The 19,204-nt window shown below is 41.6% G+C and overlaps 1 protein-coding gene across 1 annotated transcript in view; it reads left to right on the forward strand.

The window, feature by feature from the left end:
• The window catches only part of LOC140460852 (trafficking protein particle complex subunit 3-like), a 54,642-nt gene that overhangs the window by 22,613 nt on the left and 12,825 nt on the right, over positions 1–19,204 (forward strand). The window contains exons 2-4 of the mRNA XM_072555548.1: positions 2,573–2,620; positions 6,541–6,638; positions 14,510–14,609. Of these exons, the coding sequence (XP_072411649.1) occupies positions 2,573–2,620; positions 6,541–6,638; positions 14,510–14,609 (246 nt within the window). The remainder of the gene's footprint in view (positions 1–2,572; positions 2,621–6,540; positions 6,639–14,509; positions 14,610–19,204) is intronic.

A 19,204-nucleotide genomic window follows, 5' to 3' on the forward strand; every position in this document is an offset into this window, starting at 1 on the left:
TGCACATCTTTGGATTGAGAGAGGAAACTGGGGCACCAGGAGGAAACCTACACAGACACGGGGAGAATGTGCAAACTCCACACAGACAGTTGTCCGAGGCTGGAATTTAACCCCCGTCCCTGGCGCTGTGAGGCAGCATTGCTAAACACTGAGCCGTGCAGCCCCAAATGTACCTGTCAAAATTTCTTCTAAATGTTGTGATTTTACCCACATCCAACACTTCCTCTGGCACATAAGAGCCACTTTTTGAATAAAAGAGCTGCCCCTCATGTCCTTTATAAATCTTCCTCCTCTCACCTTAAAAATATGCCCCCTAGCTTTAAACTCCCCAACCTTAGGGAAAAGACCATCGCTTATCTATGCCCTTCATGATTTTATAAATCTCTGTAAGCCCACCTCTCAACCTCCTACGCTCCAGTGAAAAAAAGCACCAGACTATTTTTATACCTCCCCAGTTTAATAATACAATCCTCAATATGATGGACACTGAAGAGTTGGGAAGACATCAACAGTCTTCTGAGGATGAGTATGAGGACATTGAGCAGGAGGATTCTTCAGTATGGTACATTAATTCAGCATTGGATTCTATTGAAACCTGGTTCCAATTGTTGTGAACTGAGTAATGTTACCATCCATTGATTGTAAATTTCTATTTGTTCAAAAGGCAAACTTCTGTTTATTCCCAGAAGCAAATGCAGCATTACATCATTCAACCATTTGAAAGTTTTCCCACATGTGATACACTGGAATTTGGGAAAGAGAGAGCAATCAGTGTTCAGACAAATTGTAAAACCGATTTTCTCTCCATAAATACCTGTCAAGTTTCCGTTCAAAAGCTACAGACTGGATTTTCCAAGGTGTGTAAATCACAGGCAGATTGTCACCTCATTCCACCTTCATAATGTTAAGAAGATTCCAATCAGGGCTCCATCAGTGCTGTACTTTCATTCTGAAGTGTTCATTCTGTACTTTCACTCCCCTGGAAGTGGAGACCATTCTGGGAAAGGCAGACCACAGCTCCTTCCTCACAGCAGTCTGTTATCAAATTCTATGATTTAAAGGGCCAGCAGAACAGCCATTTTACATTTTAAGTACACACATAAATGTGAGGTTAGAGTGCAGGTGGATAGGGTGCCAGATTAGTAGGGTGTAGGGTATCAGGGGGATAAGGAGCCAGGAGGGTAGGTGGCAAAGTGTATAGAGTGCAAAGTAATAAGGGGCAGAGTGTCATGGGGGTTGGTATTTCAGATAGAAAGGGTGCTAGGTAGGTAAAATGCTAAGTGGTAAGGGTAAGGTGTAGTGAGCCAGATGGCAAAGAGGCCGGGTGGGTGATGCAGTATTTAGGATAGGTGGGCTCGGTGGGAAATATCAGGTTCATTGTGGCTAGGACATGTCCCTTCCCTAGGTGGCATCGTCAGGACAAAAACTGGGGTAGATACTAGTGGGTAAGTGAGGAGAAGTGGTGTCTGTGGACTGGTGGGCATTGAAGAGAGGGTGGGAGGTCCTGGGCACAGGAAGGGGTTTATGTTTGGCACCGGGGAAGGGAGCTTGGGCCAGTGCCAATGAAAAGAGAGAGTTAGGGGAGGTGTGTGCAGGGCAGGGATGTTTCGGGTCCTAGGGGGTGAGTAGGATATTGGGTCTTGGGAATACATGGGGTATTGGTCAGGGTTGGGGACTGTAGGGAGTCTTGGGGAAGGTGTAGCTAGGTTGGTGTGTGAATTAAGTTGGGAGGTCAGTTTAATAATTACTCAGAAGTTACATTAGATGTTTAGTTGTCTAACCTCTGAATAATTACAGCACAACCTCGATTATCCGAACGAGACAGGTGAGGACTATTTTGTTTGGATAACTGATTGTTTGGATAACTGATCCAATTGTAACAAGTGGTAATTTGAGTGCTGGTTGTTGAACAGGTCTCGGTTATCTGTCAATGCATGCCATCATGCCATTTAACTGATAACTGAATGCTGAGTTGCCTAATGCCATTTTTACGGGACCTTGAGATCTTGTTTGGATAATCCGAAATGTGGATAGTTGATGTTTGGATAATCGAGGTTGTACTGTATTTACATAACTTCAATGGAACCTTCTGAATTCTCTGATTTAAAAGGTTACTTTTAGAGGATTCCATGCATAAGGGAATTGCCCAGTAGATTCCCAAGCAATTCCCTCAGAGTCTGCTACAGTGGGGATTCTCCAGGGTCCCAATGCACAACTCACATCTATGTTGGAATAATGACTCTTTGGCCATCAGAAAATCCAGGCTATATACACTGCTTGTAATATGGCTAAATCATTGTGCAGACCTCCCCTCAATGATTGGTTTGCACATTTATTCACATGGAACAAATCTAAACCATTTGTACTATTGATTCATCTTCAAATGAATAAACTGAAGTAGTTTGTATTTCTCAAACCTTGCTGTTGAATAAATAGATTATCATAATTTGCACCAACTTCCTTTAGGCTCAGTACTTAATACATGTTGATGTCACAGAAAATGTTTTAAAGTGGATATCACTACAACTGTTCTTTATTAAGAAGCTGTTCTCTTATGTTCCCTGTCCTTTAGAATTGGCATTTACCATCTACGTCATCGACAGGTTCAGCACATCACATGGTATGTGTGAAATCTGCAATAGGTTCACTTAGATCAGTTAGTTAATGAAAAACATTTGTTTCATTTTGCAGTGAGTTCTTTTTGTAACAAAGTTCAAGTGTGCACTTGTACACAGTCCTTTACAGTACATAAGCTCATTTTTTCTCTCACTCAATATTTTATCCCAGTTTCTGGATCTGATAATAGCTCTGAGGATAATTTTCATAGCCTGGATATGGTAAAATTAGGGTGATAACGAGTGACAATGGTAATCCAGCACTTAACAGCCCACTCTTAGTATTTAAGTTTGTGCTGCCATTTTCTTTGGGGCCTTCACATGAGAAGTCAAGGAGTCTGCAATTTCAGGGTGAAGCCTAGTTTTAAGTTTGGTCCTCTGATGTAGATAGGCTTTCATAGGGGAATGTCACGGTACAAATATGCACAATATACATTGAGCATCTTCTGCCCATGGAGCAGCCAAGCCAAATTCCTTCAAATCTACCTGAAAAAACAGCTCATGCTATGTGTTTTTTAAACTAGTTTATTTAAGGCACTTCTATAATATATCTTCTGCTCTCTGCAGGCCTAACTGCATCACACAATATCTTAAGGTACAATTTCCAGCTCAGCTCTGTGGAAGATTTGCCAGGAAATCTGCTCTGTTCCCAGCCAGTAAACTGATTGGTGCAATGATTTCCAGTATAATTATATAGTTTTTGTAGCCTACCAATAATAAACAACTGATGCTCAATCTTCATAATAAGTTAAACCTTGCAGCATCGACTTCAGGGTGTGGTGTGAATGTTGTCTCTATTGCCTGTCTGAATGAAAGTTCTATGAAGTCGATAATAGCAGTCTTGCAAAAGCCTTGGTAAGGCTTAACAAATAGCTTAATAACTTGATACAAGTAGCAATTCATTCAGGATTATCCAATAGGTTAGGCACCTTTATCAAATTTGCAAAGTAAAACATGTAATCTAACTCCTGTGGAATCACATTTGTCAACAATGGTTCCTGTTTCCAAATATAGACAATCCCTAAATGTCTCACACTGATGAGGTCATAGTGATTTATAAACATTGCCAAAAACAAAAAAATGAGTGTCACTGACCAAAATTTTTGCTTTTGTTATAATTTATACTGTTTTAGTCTGACCAAACAGTTTCCAAAATTAAATGGTATAGTCGGATATGTGGCAGAGCAGCCTGCTGAGTCACTGTTCAATATTCTCATCATTTCCCAGAAAGCATGTTGGCACAAAATCCACAGCAGTTCTGGTATACTCCTGCTGTCTTTAGTAAATGCTTGTTGGAATAGCTGGAGACCAGGCTGGAACCTGGTTACTTCGCACCATAGCCTGCTTACATTGAGAGCACGAGACATAGCTATATTATCTTCATGGACAACGTGGGGTATTCATGTCAGAAAAACGCAGCAGTTTACAAAAAATTTAGGTTTGTTCTAAAGACTAATATATAGGTAGAGGAACTTTGCAAAGCATAAAACAGCATCTGACTGTGCTATAACTGGCCTTTGAGTAATCAATTCTGAGGTAAAAACAATGACTGCAGATGCTGGAAACCAGATTCTGGATTAGAGTGGTGCTGGAAAAGCACAGCAGTTCAGGCAGCATCCGAGGAGCAGGAAAATCGATGTTTTGGGCAAAAGCCCATCAGCAGGAAAGAGGCAGAGTGTCTGAAGGATGGAGAGATAAATGAGAGGAGGGTGAGGGTGGGGAGAACGTAGGATAGAGTACAATAGGTGAGTCGGGGTGGGGATGAAGGTGATAGGTCAGGGAGGAGGGTGGGGGAAGGTAGCAAAGAGTACAATGGGTAAATGGGGGTGGGAAGAAGGTGATAAGTCAGAGAGGAGGGTGGAGTGGATAGGTGGAAAGGAAGATAGGCAGGTAGGACAAGTCATGGGGACAGTGCTGAGCTGGAAGGTTGAAACTAGGTGAGGTGGGGTAAGGGGAAATGAATAAACTGGTGAAATTCACGTTGATGCCCTGGGTTGAAGTGTTCCGAGGCGGAAGATGAGGCGTTCTTCCTCCAGGCATCGGGTGGTGAGGGAGCGGCAGTGAAGGAGGCCCAGGACCTCCATGTCCTCGGCAGAGTGGGAGGGGGAGTTGAAATGTTGGGCTACACGGCGGTGTGGTTGATTGGTGCGGGTGTCCCAGAGATGTTCCCTAAAGTGCTCTGCTAGAAGGCGTTGAGTCTCCCCAATGTAGAGGAAACTGCATCAGGAGCAACGGATACAATAAATGATATTAGTGGATGTGCAGATAAAACTTTGATGGATGTGGAAGGCTCCTCTGGGGCCTTGGATGGAGGTGAGGGAGGAGGTGTGGGCGCAGGTTTTGCAATTCCTGATGTGGCAGGGGAAGGTGCCAGGATGGGAGGGTGTGTTGTTGGGGGGCGTGGACCTGACCAGGTAGTCATGGAGGGAACGGTCTTTGCGGAAGGAGGAAAGGGATGAGGAGGGAAATATATCCCTGGTGGTGGGGTCCGTTTGGAGGTGGCGGAAATGTCGGCAGATGATTTGGTTTATGCAAAGGTTGGTAGGGTGGAAGGTCAGCACCAGGGGGGTTCTATCCTTGTTACGGTTGGAGGGGTGGGGTCTGAGGGCAGATGTGGGGCATGTGGACAAGATGCATTGGAGGGCATCTTTAACCACGTGGGAAGGGAAATTGCATTCTCTAAAGGAGGCCATCTGGTGTGTTCTGTGGTGAAACTGGTCCTCTTGGGAGCAGATACGGTGAAGGCGGAGGAATTGGGAATACAGGATGGCATTTTTGCAGGCGGTAAGGTGGGAAGAGGTGTAATCCAGGTAGCTGTGGGAGGCAGTGCTCACCTTCCACCCTACCAACCTTCGCATGAACCAAATCAACCATCGACATTTCCGCCACCTCCAAACGGACCCCACCACCAGGCGTATATTTCCCTCCCCACCCCTTTCCACCTTCCGCAAAGACCATTCCCTCCGTGGCTACCTGGTCAGGTCCATGCAACAACACACCCTCCCATCCTGGCACCTTCCCCTGCCACCGCAGGAATTGCAAAATCTGTGCCCACACCTCCTCCCTCACCTCCATTCAAGGCCCCAAAGGAGTCTTCCAAAACCATCAAAGTTTTACCTGCACATCCACCAATATCATTTATTGTATCCATTGCTCCTCTACATTGGGGAGACTGGACGTCTCCTAGCAGAGCACTTTAGGGAACATCTCTGGGACACCCGCACCAATCAACCACACCGCCCCGTGGCCCAACATTTCAACTCCCCCTCCCACTCAGCTGAGGACATGGAGGTCCTGGGCCTCCTTCACCGCCGCTTCCTCACCACCCAACGCCTGGAGGAAGAACGCCTCATCTTCCGCCTCGGAACACTTCGACCCCAGGGCATCAATGTGAATTTCAACAGTTTCCTCATTTCCCCTTCCCCCACCTCACCCCAGTTCCAAACTTCCAGCTCAGCACTGTCCCCATGACTTGACCTACCTGCCTATCTTCCTTTCCACTTATCCACTCCACCCTCCTCTCTGACCTATCAACTTCATCCCACCCCCATCACCCATTGTACTCTATGCTACTTTCTCCCCACCCCCGCCCTCCTGTCATTTATCTCTCCACCCTTTAGGCACTCTGCCTCTTTCCAGATGAAGGGCTTTTGCTTGAAATGTCGATTTCCCTGCTCCTTGGATGCTGCCTGAACTGCTGTGCTTTTCGAGCTCCACTCTAATCCGTAATCAATCCTGACACTGGATGCAGAAAGTTCAAAACCTTCCCAAACCACGTCTTAACCAATGAGCAAAGAAACCTTCTCTTTATTATATATAGAACAATTTGGTATGTAGTGTGATAATAATTGTGTTTAAAGATGATGTATAAACATTTTGTTTACTTGTCCAATTACTTTCCTAACGTGTTGTCGTTAACCTGCAGAGTACTGAACTCTTTATTCTCACATATGGAACTCTGGTAGCACAGTTGTGTGAAGACTATGAAAAGGATGAGGATATCAACAAACAGCTGGATAAAATGTGAGTGATAATTATAGCACGGGTCAACCGTTCTCAAAGAAACAAGGATGAGAAATCAATTGATATTTGATCAGTAAAATATCCAGGTTAAAAATAAGAGCAAAAATGTCCCATTTTACATTTAAGAAGCATGCAGTTAGAATTCCATTGTATACATATCTGTATGTGCTTCATATAAACCACCGGTTGAGACAGTGGATACACAAAGTTTTATAGAATTAATCTTATTTTTCTGCAGGTTGGAGGATTTACCTACGGAGAGATATTTTTAAGAAACAGAATGTAATTCATAAGAATCATTCACCCTAGTGTAGAACTATAAACTGAATCTTACATTCAAAAGATTTACAAGGATGTTGCCAGGGTTTGAGCTGAATAGTCTGGGGCTGTTTTCCCTGGAGAGTCAAAGGCTGAGGAGTAACCTTGTAGAGGTTTATAAAATCATGAGGGGCATGGATAAGATAAAGAGACAATGTCTTTTTTCTGGGGTTTGGGAGTCCAGAACTAGAGGGCATAGGTTAAGGGTGAGAGGGGAAAGATTTAAAAGGGACTTGAGGGATAATGTTTTCACGCAGAGGGTGGTGCATGTATGGAATGAGAAATTGGCGAAGACTGATACAATTACAACATTTAAAAGGTATCTGAATGGGTATATGAATAGGAAGGGTTTAGAGGGATATGGGCCAAATGCTGGCAAATGAAATTAGATTAGGTTGGGATATCTGGTCAGAGTTGGACCAAAGGGATCTGTTTCTGTGCTGTATGTCTCCTTGACTCTATGCATTGAGAGTTCCTTTTGGAATGTCTGTTGTTTTATTTGTTTTCACGGTTTTTGACTGTAAATAAAAACCCATCATTGGAATTTTTGATTGCTTGTCTCTCAATTGGGCAATGACAAGATGCAGGTCTACAATGGGCAGTGGGGACAGAAAATGTTTACATGCTATATAGGTAAGGACGGGTTAACTACATTTCCTAGTATCTGGAAGATGACTAGGGTGAGGGAATGCTGTTGCATGTGTGAGGAGTGTCAGCCATGTCAGCTATATACCATGGGCAGCATAACTTTGTGATAATGTGCCATTGTGCTACCGGTGACAGGCAATGTCAGGTTGCCAACACTTTCCAGGTGCACAGCAGCCTTTCAAAGGTGGCACAGGCATAAGGAATCCAAGTCTTTCAACAGACCTCCTGTGAATTGTGAGTTAATCTCGAAATAGGGCATAGTAAGATCAGATTCAAATTGGGCATGAGGGATGTCTTAGGGATGGGGTAGATAATTAATGAGGCATAGGAGAAAGTGAGGACTGCAGATGCTGGGGATCAGAGTCAAAAGATTTACATGCCCCACCAATGTACCCTCCACTCCCAGCACCTTTCTTTGCTACCGCAAGAGGTGTAAAACCCATGCCCACATCTCCCGCCTCACCTCCACCTAAGGTTTCAAAGGATCCTTACACACCCAGCAGAGGTTTTCCTGCACAACCAAACACCTCGTCTATTCTGTCCGTTACTCTCGATGTGGCCTCCTCTACACTGGGGAGACAGGATGCCAATTTATGGAACATTTCAGAGAACATCTCTGGGACATACTAAACAACCCTACTGCCCTGTGGCTGACCACTTTAACTCCATCCCACTCTGCCAAGGACATGTAAGTCCTGGGCCTTCTCCACCGCCAATTCTTAACCACCCGACGACTGGAGGAAGAACACCTCACTTTCTGCCTCCAACCAAACAGAAGTCAATGACAATTTCACCAGTTTTCTCATCTCCCTTCCCCCCACAATATCCCAGATCCAACCCTCCAACTCTTGAACTATCCTACCTGTCCATCTTCCTTCCCACATATCGCCTCCACCCTTCCCTTCGACCTATCAACCATCACCCCCCACCTTCATCTATCTATTGCATTCCTAGCTACTTTCTCCCCAGATCCACCCCACTCTCACTGACCTCTCAGTCCCATTGGGCCCCCCCATATTCCTGATGAAGAGCTTATGCTCGAAACATCGACTCTGCTGATCCTCAGATACAGCCTGATTGACCGCAATTAATGGGGCATGCTTGGTTTGAAATGGTGAGAAATCTCACTCGACCTTGCAGTATGAATTCTTCAAAACACTCAATGCACCTCAAAAGTAGCAAAGGAAAACCCTTAAGATTCAACACATGGTAACTGGTCTATTAAAATAGTAATATTTGTTTCTGTATCAGTTACCAAATACAAGCATGTCCAATGATATAGTTAATTTCCTTATCTTCTGTTTATCTGTAAGAATTCGTACCCTTAAGAATATCTCAATGGAGGTAACTAATCAAATGCAGGTGTACTTTCTAATTGGTGAGTATTAGGTAAGAGTGAGCCCATTCATTTAAATGGGAAACGTACCCACCCGGAAGCCTCCTGGTTCCTGGTTCTGGAACGTTCCCTTTTATATGTTTGGGCCACGGGAAACTGCGGGTAATTGAAACCGCAGAAAATGATTCCGCAGGTATGGGAGTTGCCCTGTAACAAATTAACGGTGTAATGAGAGAACTAAATATTTTTAAATTTGCATATGACCCAAAGCTGTCTGGGAGGGTGAACTGAAAGGAAGATGTGAGATGATTTCCTGTGATTTTTGCAAGTTGAGAAAGTGGGTGAATCCATAGCAGATTAAGTTTAATGTATCTAAATGTGAGATTTTCCACTTTGGTGGCAAAAACAGGAAGGCCAATTATTACCTGAGTAGTGGTAGATTCGAGAAGGGGAATGGTGTAACAAGACCTGGTGCCATTGTTCCCCAATTGCTGAAAGAAAGCTGATAGGAAGTGAAGGAATGGTGATATATTTCCAAGTCAGGGCAATGTTTAATTTGGTGGGGTCTTGCAGGTGGTAGTGCTCCACTGTATCTGCTGCGCTTGACCTTTGAGATGGACATGGTTGTAGGTTTGGAAAGCACTGTCTAAGAATTTCTGCATGCATCCTGGGTAGATGGTACACACCTAGGTTACTGAATATCTATGGTGCAGGAAGTAGATGTTTAAAGAGTTGATACCAATCAAATAGGTTGCTTTGAATTGGATGTTGTCAAGTGTTGTTGAAGCTAAATACTATGTTGACCTTCCTAGTGAGAGGATTCGAGCACAAGAGAAAGGATGTCTTGCTGTAATTGTACAGGGCCTTGGTGAGACCACTCCTGGAATATAGTGTGCTTTTTCATCTCCTTCTTTGAGGAAGGATGTTCTGTCTGTGGAAGGAGTGCAATAAAGGTTTGCCAAGCTGATTCCTGGGATGGCAGGACTGATGTATGAACAGAATTTGGATCAATTAGAAATATTTTCATTTAAGTTTAAAAGAATGAGTGGTGATCTCATAGGAAAATATGAAGTTCCAATAGGACAAGACAGGTCAAATGCAGGAAGGATCACGGACCAGAATCATGGTTCACGATTAAGGAAACAAGGTCGGCCATTTAGGACTGAGAATAGGAGAAACTTCTTCACTCAAAGGATGGCAAACCTATAGAATTTTATGTCACAAAAAAGCAGTTGAGGCTGAAACACTCGTTGTTTTTATGAATAAAGATATTTACATCTTAAGGCCAAAGGGTTCAAAGGGTATAGACAGAAAGTGAGAACAATAAGCCAAGATAATATTAAATGGCAGAGGTTTGAAAAGTTGAATGGCCTACTCCTGCTTCTATTCTTTCTGTTTCTCTGTCTATGCTTCTCTTATAAGGTCAGAAGTGGGAATGTTCACTGATTACTCCACATTGTTCAGCACCATTCATAACTACTCAGATTCTGAAGCACTTCACATCCGAATGCAGCAAGACCTGGACATTATCCAGAGTTATGCTGAAAAATGACAAGTAGTATTTTTGCCACACATACATCAGGCAATGGTCGTCTTCAGCAGGAAAGAATCTAATTCTTGTCCCTTGACATTCAATGGCGTTTTCCTCATTGAATCCCCCACTACTAAATCCTGGGTGTTACCATTGACCAGAAGCTCAACTGGACTACTACATGAGCATAGTGGCTACAAGATAGGCCAGTGGCCAGCAATAAGGCAGTGATCAACTCACTTCCTGACTCCCCAGATCTTTCCACTATCTACAAAGTACAAGTCAGTGTGATGGAATGCACCATACTTGCCGGGATTAGTGCAGCTTCAACAACATTTGACAACATCCAATTCAAAGCAACCTAGTTGACTGGTATCACTTCTCTAAACATCTATTTCCTGCTCCATAGATATTCAGTTACACAGGTGTGTACCATCTACCCAGGATGCATGCAGAAATTCTTAGACAGTACCTTCCAAATCTACAACCATGTGCACCTAGAAGGCCAAGTGCAGCAGATATGTTGGAGCACTACCACCTGCTAGACCCCACCAAGTCAACCACTGTCCTGACTTGGAAATATATCACCATTCCTTCAGTCTCACTGTGTCAGAATCCTAGAAGTCCCTCCTTAATGGCATTATATGTCCACCTTCAGCAATTGGTCTGTAGTAATTCAAGAAGGCTGCTCATCATCACCTTCTCAAGGACAAATAGGGATGTGGAATAAATGCTGGCTTAACCAATAATGTCCAAATTGCATGAATTAATTTTTAGAATTCCAGCCTTTCCATAATGGTGCAAGTACAGACCAATATCATTTTGTATGAAATAATAGCCATCATGCTTAAACATAGCAGCAGGATAAAACTGAACTGTGCTACCTTCATTCCTGTTATGTCAATTTTCTTTAGCTCTAATTAAAATAAAGCATATCTTTTGAGTCTTCAGGAAATATTTCACCAACTGTAATTGCTCAGCTTTGGATGTTTTAACCTTTCCCTTGTTGTTATTTCATTTGCAGTAAATCATCAGTGAGAGTAAGACCCCTAATTGAACTTATGTTTATATCGTTTTACTGGGTAATAAAAGGAATTTCCCGTACGTTAGTCATATAACATCTGTGTGTTGCAATTGACAGGAAATATTAGAAGCTGATCTTTTCCTCTCAATGAGAGATAACAGCCCAGACCTAAACAACATTGAACCCACCTGCTTGTCATTAATGTTATTTTCTGTAGCTGGCAGGACCTAGTAAATTACAGCATGTTAGTAACCAACTGGCAAGAGATAAAACTGAAAGCACGTCATGTGTAGACATGCAAAAGTGGAAAGTTGGCAGGGCTCCTAAGAAGAGGAAAGCTGAGGTGCACTAAGGGGATTGCTTTGTTGCAGTCGCTGAAATCTTGTACACTGAATACAGTATTTTAGATTTCTCCAAGAACAGCCATTTAAGATGGACAGCATGACGGCTCAGTGGTTAGCACTGCTGCCTCACAGCACTGGTGAACTGAGCTCAATTCTAACCATGGGCGACTGTGTGTTCTCCCTGTGTCTATGTGGGTTTCCTCCCACAGTCCAATGATGTGAAGGTGATGTGGATTGGCCATGCTAAATTGCCCCACAGTATGCAGGGATGTGGAAGTTAAGTGGATTAGCCATGGGAAATATTGGGGGATGGGTCTGGAGGGATGCTCTTTGGACAGTTGGTGTGAACATTTTGGGCTGAATGGCCTGTATCCGCACTGTCGGAATTCTATGAAAAAGATAGTTATGTGGATGCAGAGCTCAGGCATTAATGTTATTTATTAATTAGACATTAACATTTGAAAAATTAGGCTGTAAATTTGTTGGCAACTCCCTGCCCTACAATTGTAATTGTAAGGTTAAAAATTGTTTTTGGTACCAACATAGTGTTTTTATATCCCTGTTGTATTCGCAGCATTAACCCAATACCTGCAATAGCTTCTATCTTCAAAACAGTAACAGACAGAGGAGTGTCAGCATAAATTTCATTTCACCTCTGAGTCAGGAAGCCTGGGTTCAAGTCCTACCTGCTACAGGGGTGTGCCAGAACATCTCTGAACAGGTTAACTAGAAATGATCTAGATATTATTTTAAAGGGACAGAAATTTATTAGATTCCCTACAGCGTGGAAACAGACCCTTCGGTCCAACAACTCCATACCGACCCTCCGAAGAGTAACCCACTCAAACCCATTTACCTCTGACTAATGCACCTAACACTATAGGCAATTTAACATGGTTAATTCACGTGACCTGTACATCTTTGGACTGTGGAGGAAACCGGAGCACCCAGAGGAAACCCGTACAAACACGGGGAGAATGTGCAAACTCCACACAGAGAGCCGCCAAAGGCTGAAATCAAACCTGGGACCCTGGTGCTGTGAGGTAGCAGTGCTAACCACTGAGCTACCAAACCTATTTAGAGAAAGACATTCCGAGAATGAAACTTTGGTGGTTGAAGGCATGGTCACCAATAGAGGGAGGGTAGAACAAAAACCAGAACCTAAGGCATGGTCACCATGTTGGGAGTGCTGTTGTAGGACAAGAGCATTTACAAGTATGAAACAATCCAAATATGGATTGATTTAAATACATGAATAAGAATTTTATAGAGGTACTGGAGAACTAAAAGTCAATTTAGCCATCAAATTCACTGGTGATGGATGAGCAATAAATGGTCTTCCCAATGAAGAAAAGTGTGTTTCATTGAAGGCTGTACATAGGAGAAGTAGTCTTTAACTATAGGTGTTATTGGCAAAGTTGGGATAAGTGAGGGAGGTTGGTAGTGATGCGTGTGGATGTTGATGTCATAGAGTACTGCAGATGAATAACAGTGGGCTCTGAAGCCATTGTTGGACTCAGGCTGAATATGAATGAAAAGGTAAGAGTGGAGTGTTCTTCCAGAACTATACAGAGAAGAGGCAAACTGACCATGTCAAAAGTCAAAAGGAAGTTGTGACGAAGACAATTGATAACAGGCCACAATTATAGAGAATGGCATTTGTGACCTTAGCTAGACCTTTTTTCTCAGTTCTGGTGGAGAGATTGAAACTTTTGGCTTTGAACTTAAAACCTCTGGTGGTAAAAAGAAGAGAATTGGTTTGATGGGCAAGAGGGAAGGGTTGAAGCAGCAGAGGCAGTTGAAAAAGAATCCATCCAGAATTTCTTCCAAAAATCTTCCAGATGGGTTATTTGGCCAATGATCTTTGCTGATCCTCACCTGAATCCTCAGATATTTAAATACAACCAGAAGGATAAGGGCAGCAGATACATGGGGACACCACCATATATGAGCTCTCCTCTAAGCCATACATCATCATGGCTTGGAGATATATTGCTACTCCTTCAGTGTCGCTGGGTCAAAATCCTGGAAACACACATACTCTTGGAGTGTTCCTACACCATGGACTGCAAAAGTCCAGGATGATAGTTCACCATCTCCAGGGCAACTAAGGACAGACCATAAAAATTAGCCTATCCAGTGATACCCACATCTCATAAACAAATTAAGAAAAATACTTTTGCTAAGGTTATGGCAACCAATCATCAATTCATCCAAGAAAATTCCTTTACCTGAAGTAAATGTAGTAGAAAGTATTGTTAGAAGGGAATTTGGGATGTCAATCATCAGGGAAGTCATCACAAATTAATTAATTGCTAATAAAACCATGACAAATTGTAGCTTCTTAATATTTATTGTAATTTTATTGATTTATTTACGATAATATGAAATGTATTGCAATGAAACAGGCTATTATCTTAGCTTGTCCAAACAGATGTGCATATCTCACACTGGTCTCCTCCCATTATATCTTTCCCATCTTGAACTTTAAGCATATCTTTCTAGTCCTTGTTTTCGCAATTACTTATCTAATTTCCTTCAGAGATTGTTTAAGCTATTTGGTTCAACTGATAATGAGTTCCTCCTGCTAACTGTTAATAAAGCAATATCTTTTCTTGCCTTTTGAATTTAGGAGTAAATTTATTTTAACTTTGTTTGCTTTCTGTAAAGGGGGCGTAACATTGGCATGAAGCTGGTCGAAGATTTTCTGGCTCGATCAAATATTGCACAATGTCGTAATTTTTATGAAACAGCTGATGTAATTGCTAAGGTAAGACATATTGATCATATTGATGGTAAGCTTTAACCCTCAAAAATTGATCAATTTAATGTTAAAGTTTTAAAAATCTCAAACCCAAGCAGCTTTAACTAGGCTCACATTGGAGGTAATCAAGGTAGGATGTAGGGAGTGCTAATAACACACATCCCAGCTTGAGGCTACACCCCTTAGAGTTGTATCTCCATTTTAATTTAATTTAATAATTCTCAACTGAGTTTCCTGAGCTTTGGGAAACCCAGCAGCTAAGGGGAGGTAAAGACTGCTACGTGAAAGTGGTAAGTGGTGTACCATCAATATTGTGGAGTTGGAGGAGCAGGAATAAGTGTTCCTGGTCCACCAAGTTAATCAACATTTGTCCCAATGATTGTATTTCCACCCTCCCCCTCCACTGTTCCTCTATTCCTTCTCAATCAATCTCTAATCCAGCCAAAGGAAGTCCTCATCCTGTTCTTTTCCAATCTCTTTCCATCCTGACGCCAGGCACCTAATCTTTCCAATTCTTTCCTCCTCTGCATTCTTTAATTACAGCCTTCAATATTCCCCTTATCCTTCTGATCATCTCCCATTCCTTCCTTTCTGCCTTGACTCATCTCAAATAATTTTGCTCAAACTGTCTGTCTTCACATCCAATCTCTCCATACCATCTCCAACCTCCCCTCTTAGATAATTAGCACCCAATTTCTAAATGCTCCACTCTGACCAATGCTTCTGCCTCACTTCTATCCTGACTTCCATCTGATCTAACACCCCAATGAACATTTCACCTCCTTGCTGGCCTACCAATATTCCAATCTTCTCCCCTCAGTATCCAACCTCTCCTCACCATTCTTCATCTCTCCTGCTTTTTCAACCTGCCTCTCCCTTGCCTCCTCGTGCCCTATTGCCTACTTGCGTAACAGTGGGACAGACTGTCATGCTAGCTGGCATCGACAGGGAAATAAAGGCAAGAAAGGATAATCAGATCTAATTGCGATATTCAGCAGAACCTGAGAGAAACTCATTCTCCTGGATTTTCTACACACAAAATAGCCTGACCATTGCCTTCCCACCTCTTTATTAATATTGAGACAGTTATTTAGAAAGAAATAGAGACTGAGCTTTCAATGATTTCTGTAAACATTGCAGATGTTATGATTCCAATGAAGTGATCATCGATCAGTTCAAATATTAATGGACGTTGAAAGCATTCAATTTAATTGTGCAATCAGTCAAGAATTAATTTTGTCAATAAAGTACATTTGCATTCATATTCAACATGCAGTTCTTGTACTTTGACTACTACATAATATGCAAAGTAAAAAATTACAACTGCAGAAATCATTGATCCTACTAAATACTGATAAGTGGAATAAATAATGTGTGATGATACTATGACTTTAAGAAGTGTAGCTTGTCATGGTTTTTTAATGAAAAAATGAGGTGACAAGTAGTCTGCTCCACAGCCATTAAAGTTCTTGGATTTTTATTTAAAGTTGGAACAACAGAAGCACCCTGAATGGGTGGGGTCAAGATCCCACAGAATCAGGAGTGTTTTTTAAGTTTTAGCCTTCAGTAGCAATTGCTGAGGTCTTGGAGCTGGATATGGAAGCTCTTATTCCTCTCTCTGTTATGGCTAAAAGCTGGGGTTCTCTTCCTGTTGCTGGAATTGAATGCGAGACAATCTATTTTTCTGAATTTGCCTTTGCCAAGGGTGTATTTATGCGATGTTACTATATTGGAACAGTTAATTAGTAGTAGTTAATATATAATATTGTGTCAAGCATGTCAATAGAGTTGCAGTTAAGCTAATTCTTTTGTTTTATTTTGAACTTGACTGTATTTTAATGATAGTGTATGATTAAAGTATATTTTGTTTCAAGCCTCATAGTTTGACCAATTGAATTGTATGTAGAACACAATGCCTTACACTTAACTTTAAAATAAGAAAAAGTTATGGTGTAGGCTATCTTCTTATTATATTTTGAGGGGATTTGGTCTACTCCATAACAAATGCTAACTTAAGACCTTATTGATAGAGTTAGGGTCTTGAACCTTTTGGCTCCTAATTTCCTTAGGAAGTTTTTACCAGAACTCTGTCACTTTCAGGATTTTCCAGGTGACCATTGTAAAGGTGGAACCAGTGCCCAGTGATGTCAGGGAGAGACTTACTAGGTTGGGGAGTTCCTACTCACTTGGCTCAGTTCGGACCTTGAACAGAATCGAAGAGTCCCATGCTGAATGAGATAAAGTGTGGCTCCTAATAAATATAACCAGTGGAGCTAGAGCAGCCTGGGAACCTCTTTTTCCAAGTATGGCGGATTAGGACCAGAGTTACTAGCCACATTGGATGGGCAAATGTCAAAAATAGACATAAAATAGCACAAGAGCCAACTACCACTGATCATTGTCAATGTAACTCCACAAGTTCCATTGTACTCTCTCCTGGAAGAAAATAGCTGGGCATAATCCTGGGAATATGACTCACAGACTTTCAGCGTTATACAGGTTTGAGAATCATAGAATCGCTACAGTGCAGAAGCAGGCCATTCAGCCCATCGGATCCACACCGGCTCTCCAAACAGCATCCCATCCTATCCCTATAACTCTGCATTTTCCATGGCTAATCCACCTAACCTACACATCTTGGGACTGTGGAAGGAAACCAGAGCACCTGGAAGAAGTCAATGCAGATACAGGGAGAATGGGCAAACTCCACACAGACAGTTGCCTGAGGCTGGAATTGAGTCGGGATCCCTGGCCCTGTGAGGCACCATGACCCCATTCTTCTTTATAATTTCTCTGATTCTTTTCCGATGTTGCATTTTATTTTCTGTTTTGAAGATACTGATTAATACTGGAACACCATTTCACAAAACATTTTTTTTTAATTTGCAACAAGCTAGGGCCATTATAATCCAATCTTTCCACAGTTGCTAATTGTAAATGTACATTTTCCAGCAAGAAAATAAAGAGCAACAGTACATGTGTATATATTTCAGAACATCTTAATGAGTTCCATTGGCAATGAAACAATAAAAATAAGTATTAATTTAATATCTCTACATAAACTACACCTTCTGCAATTAGGCTCTCTTATTTATCTCAGTATATTCCACTATCTTTTTAAATTCTTACTTCCTAAATATAATTTAAAACATTGTTCCTGCTGGTGGACAAATTGGCAGAACAAGAGGGCATAGATTTATTCACAAAGGAGGTACTGGAGACCTAAGGAGAAACCTTTACATACCGCAAGTGATTAAGATCTAGAAAGCTCTGATCAGAGAGTGCTGGAGACAGGTTCAATCGAACCATTCAGGAGAGAATTGGATTATTATCTGAAATGCAGGAAAGTGCAAGGCAATTGGAGAAGGCAGATGAAAGGCACTGTATGAACTGTTCCTTCAGAGAGCCAATATATCATGGTAGGTTGAAGGGCAGCCATCTGTGCTATATCAAGTTTATCATTCTGTCAAACACTCACCTGTTCTTTTTATGTTGGACCCTTTTCATGTACCTTTTAAAATTTTCATTCTAATCGTCCCACTGCATTTTATATAATGTTGATAGTTATCTTCAGTCTTGTTCACCTTAAATTTACCATATGTGATGTAAGTCGGAAATCAAAAACTTGTCATGTATGTACTCCAGACTAGAGAAATAATCAGCATGCGTATCATGTTAACATATTAATGGGATTATTTTAATAGAGAGGACAGACCAGAAAAAAGTGTATTTATGATAGTGAAAGTAGTAGGCCAGAGCAGTGGCACAGTGACTAGCACTGCTGCCTTACAGCACCAGGGACCCAGGTTGGATCTCAGCTGTGGGTGACTGTCTCTTTGGATTTTGCACATGCTGTTGGATGTTTCAGTTTCTTCCCACTGAGCAAATGTGTGCAGGTTAGGTGGATTGGTGCGGTAAATTGTCCTATTGTGTCCAGGAATGTAGATTAGCCAGGGTAAAATATAAGGTTACAGTGGGAGTGTTGGGAGTGGGTGGGATGCTCTTCAGAGGGTCACTTCAGACTTGATGGGCTGAATGGCCTCTTTTTATACTGTAGGGATTCTATGGTTCTAAGTAGTGAGTGAAATAAAAAGTTCAGGATATTTGGAGGATGAATCAGAAATTAAAAATTCAAAAGTAATAAGATTGGAGAATGCAGAGGTGCTGAGAAAGTTATATAGCATGATATTCTACCTTCCAGAAAACTATTGACATGACTTACCAAAGGTTTTTACCGAATCATAAAGCAATTCTCAAAGATAAGAAAGATTAAGCAAAGTTGTGTAAGTAATGAAAGAAAATGGTATCAAGCTCTCTCTATATATGAAACAGAGAAAGGAATTTGCTCCCTGTAGAGGCTTTGATTATAGTAAACTGATATCATTGGTGATATTGTTCTGCTGTACATTTCAAGGTCTGATAAATTGTGTAATACATAAATAGCTTGGTTTGTTCTCTTTTATCTTCATTTCTTATGTGTAATAAACTTCTATTTTATTGTTAAAGCCAAATCTGTAACATTGTATGTTTATGTTTATGAAAGATCACCATATTAAATGTTTAAGAATCAAATCAACTTTCAGTCTGGGACCTCACTCATC

This window comes from Chiloscyllium punctatum, chromosome 3, assembly GCF_047496795.1.
Source record: "Chiloscyllium punctatum isolate Juve2018m chromosome 3, sChiPun1.3, whole genome shotgun sequence".
NCBI classification, from domain to species: Eukaryota; Metazoa; Chordata; class Chondrichthyes; order Orectolobiformes; family Hemiscylliidae; genus Chiloscyllium; species Chiloscyllium punctatum.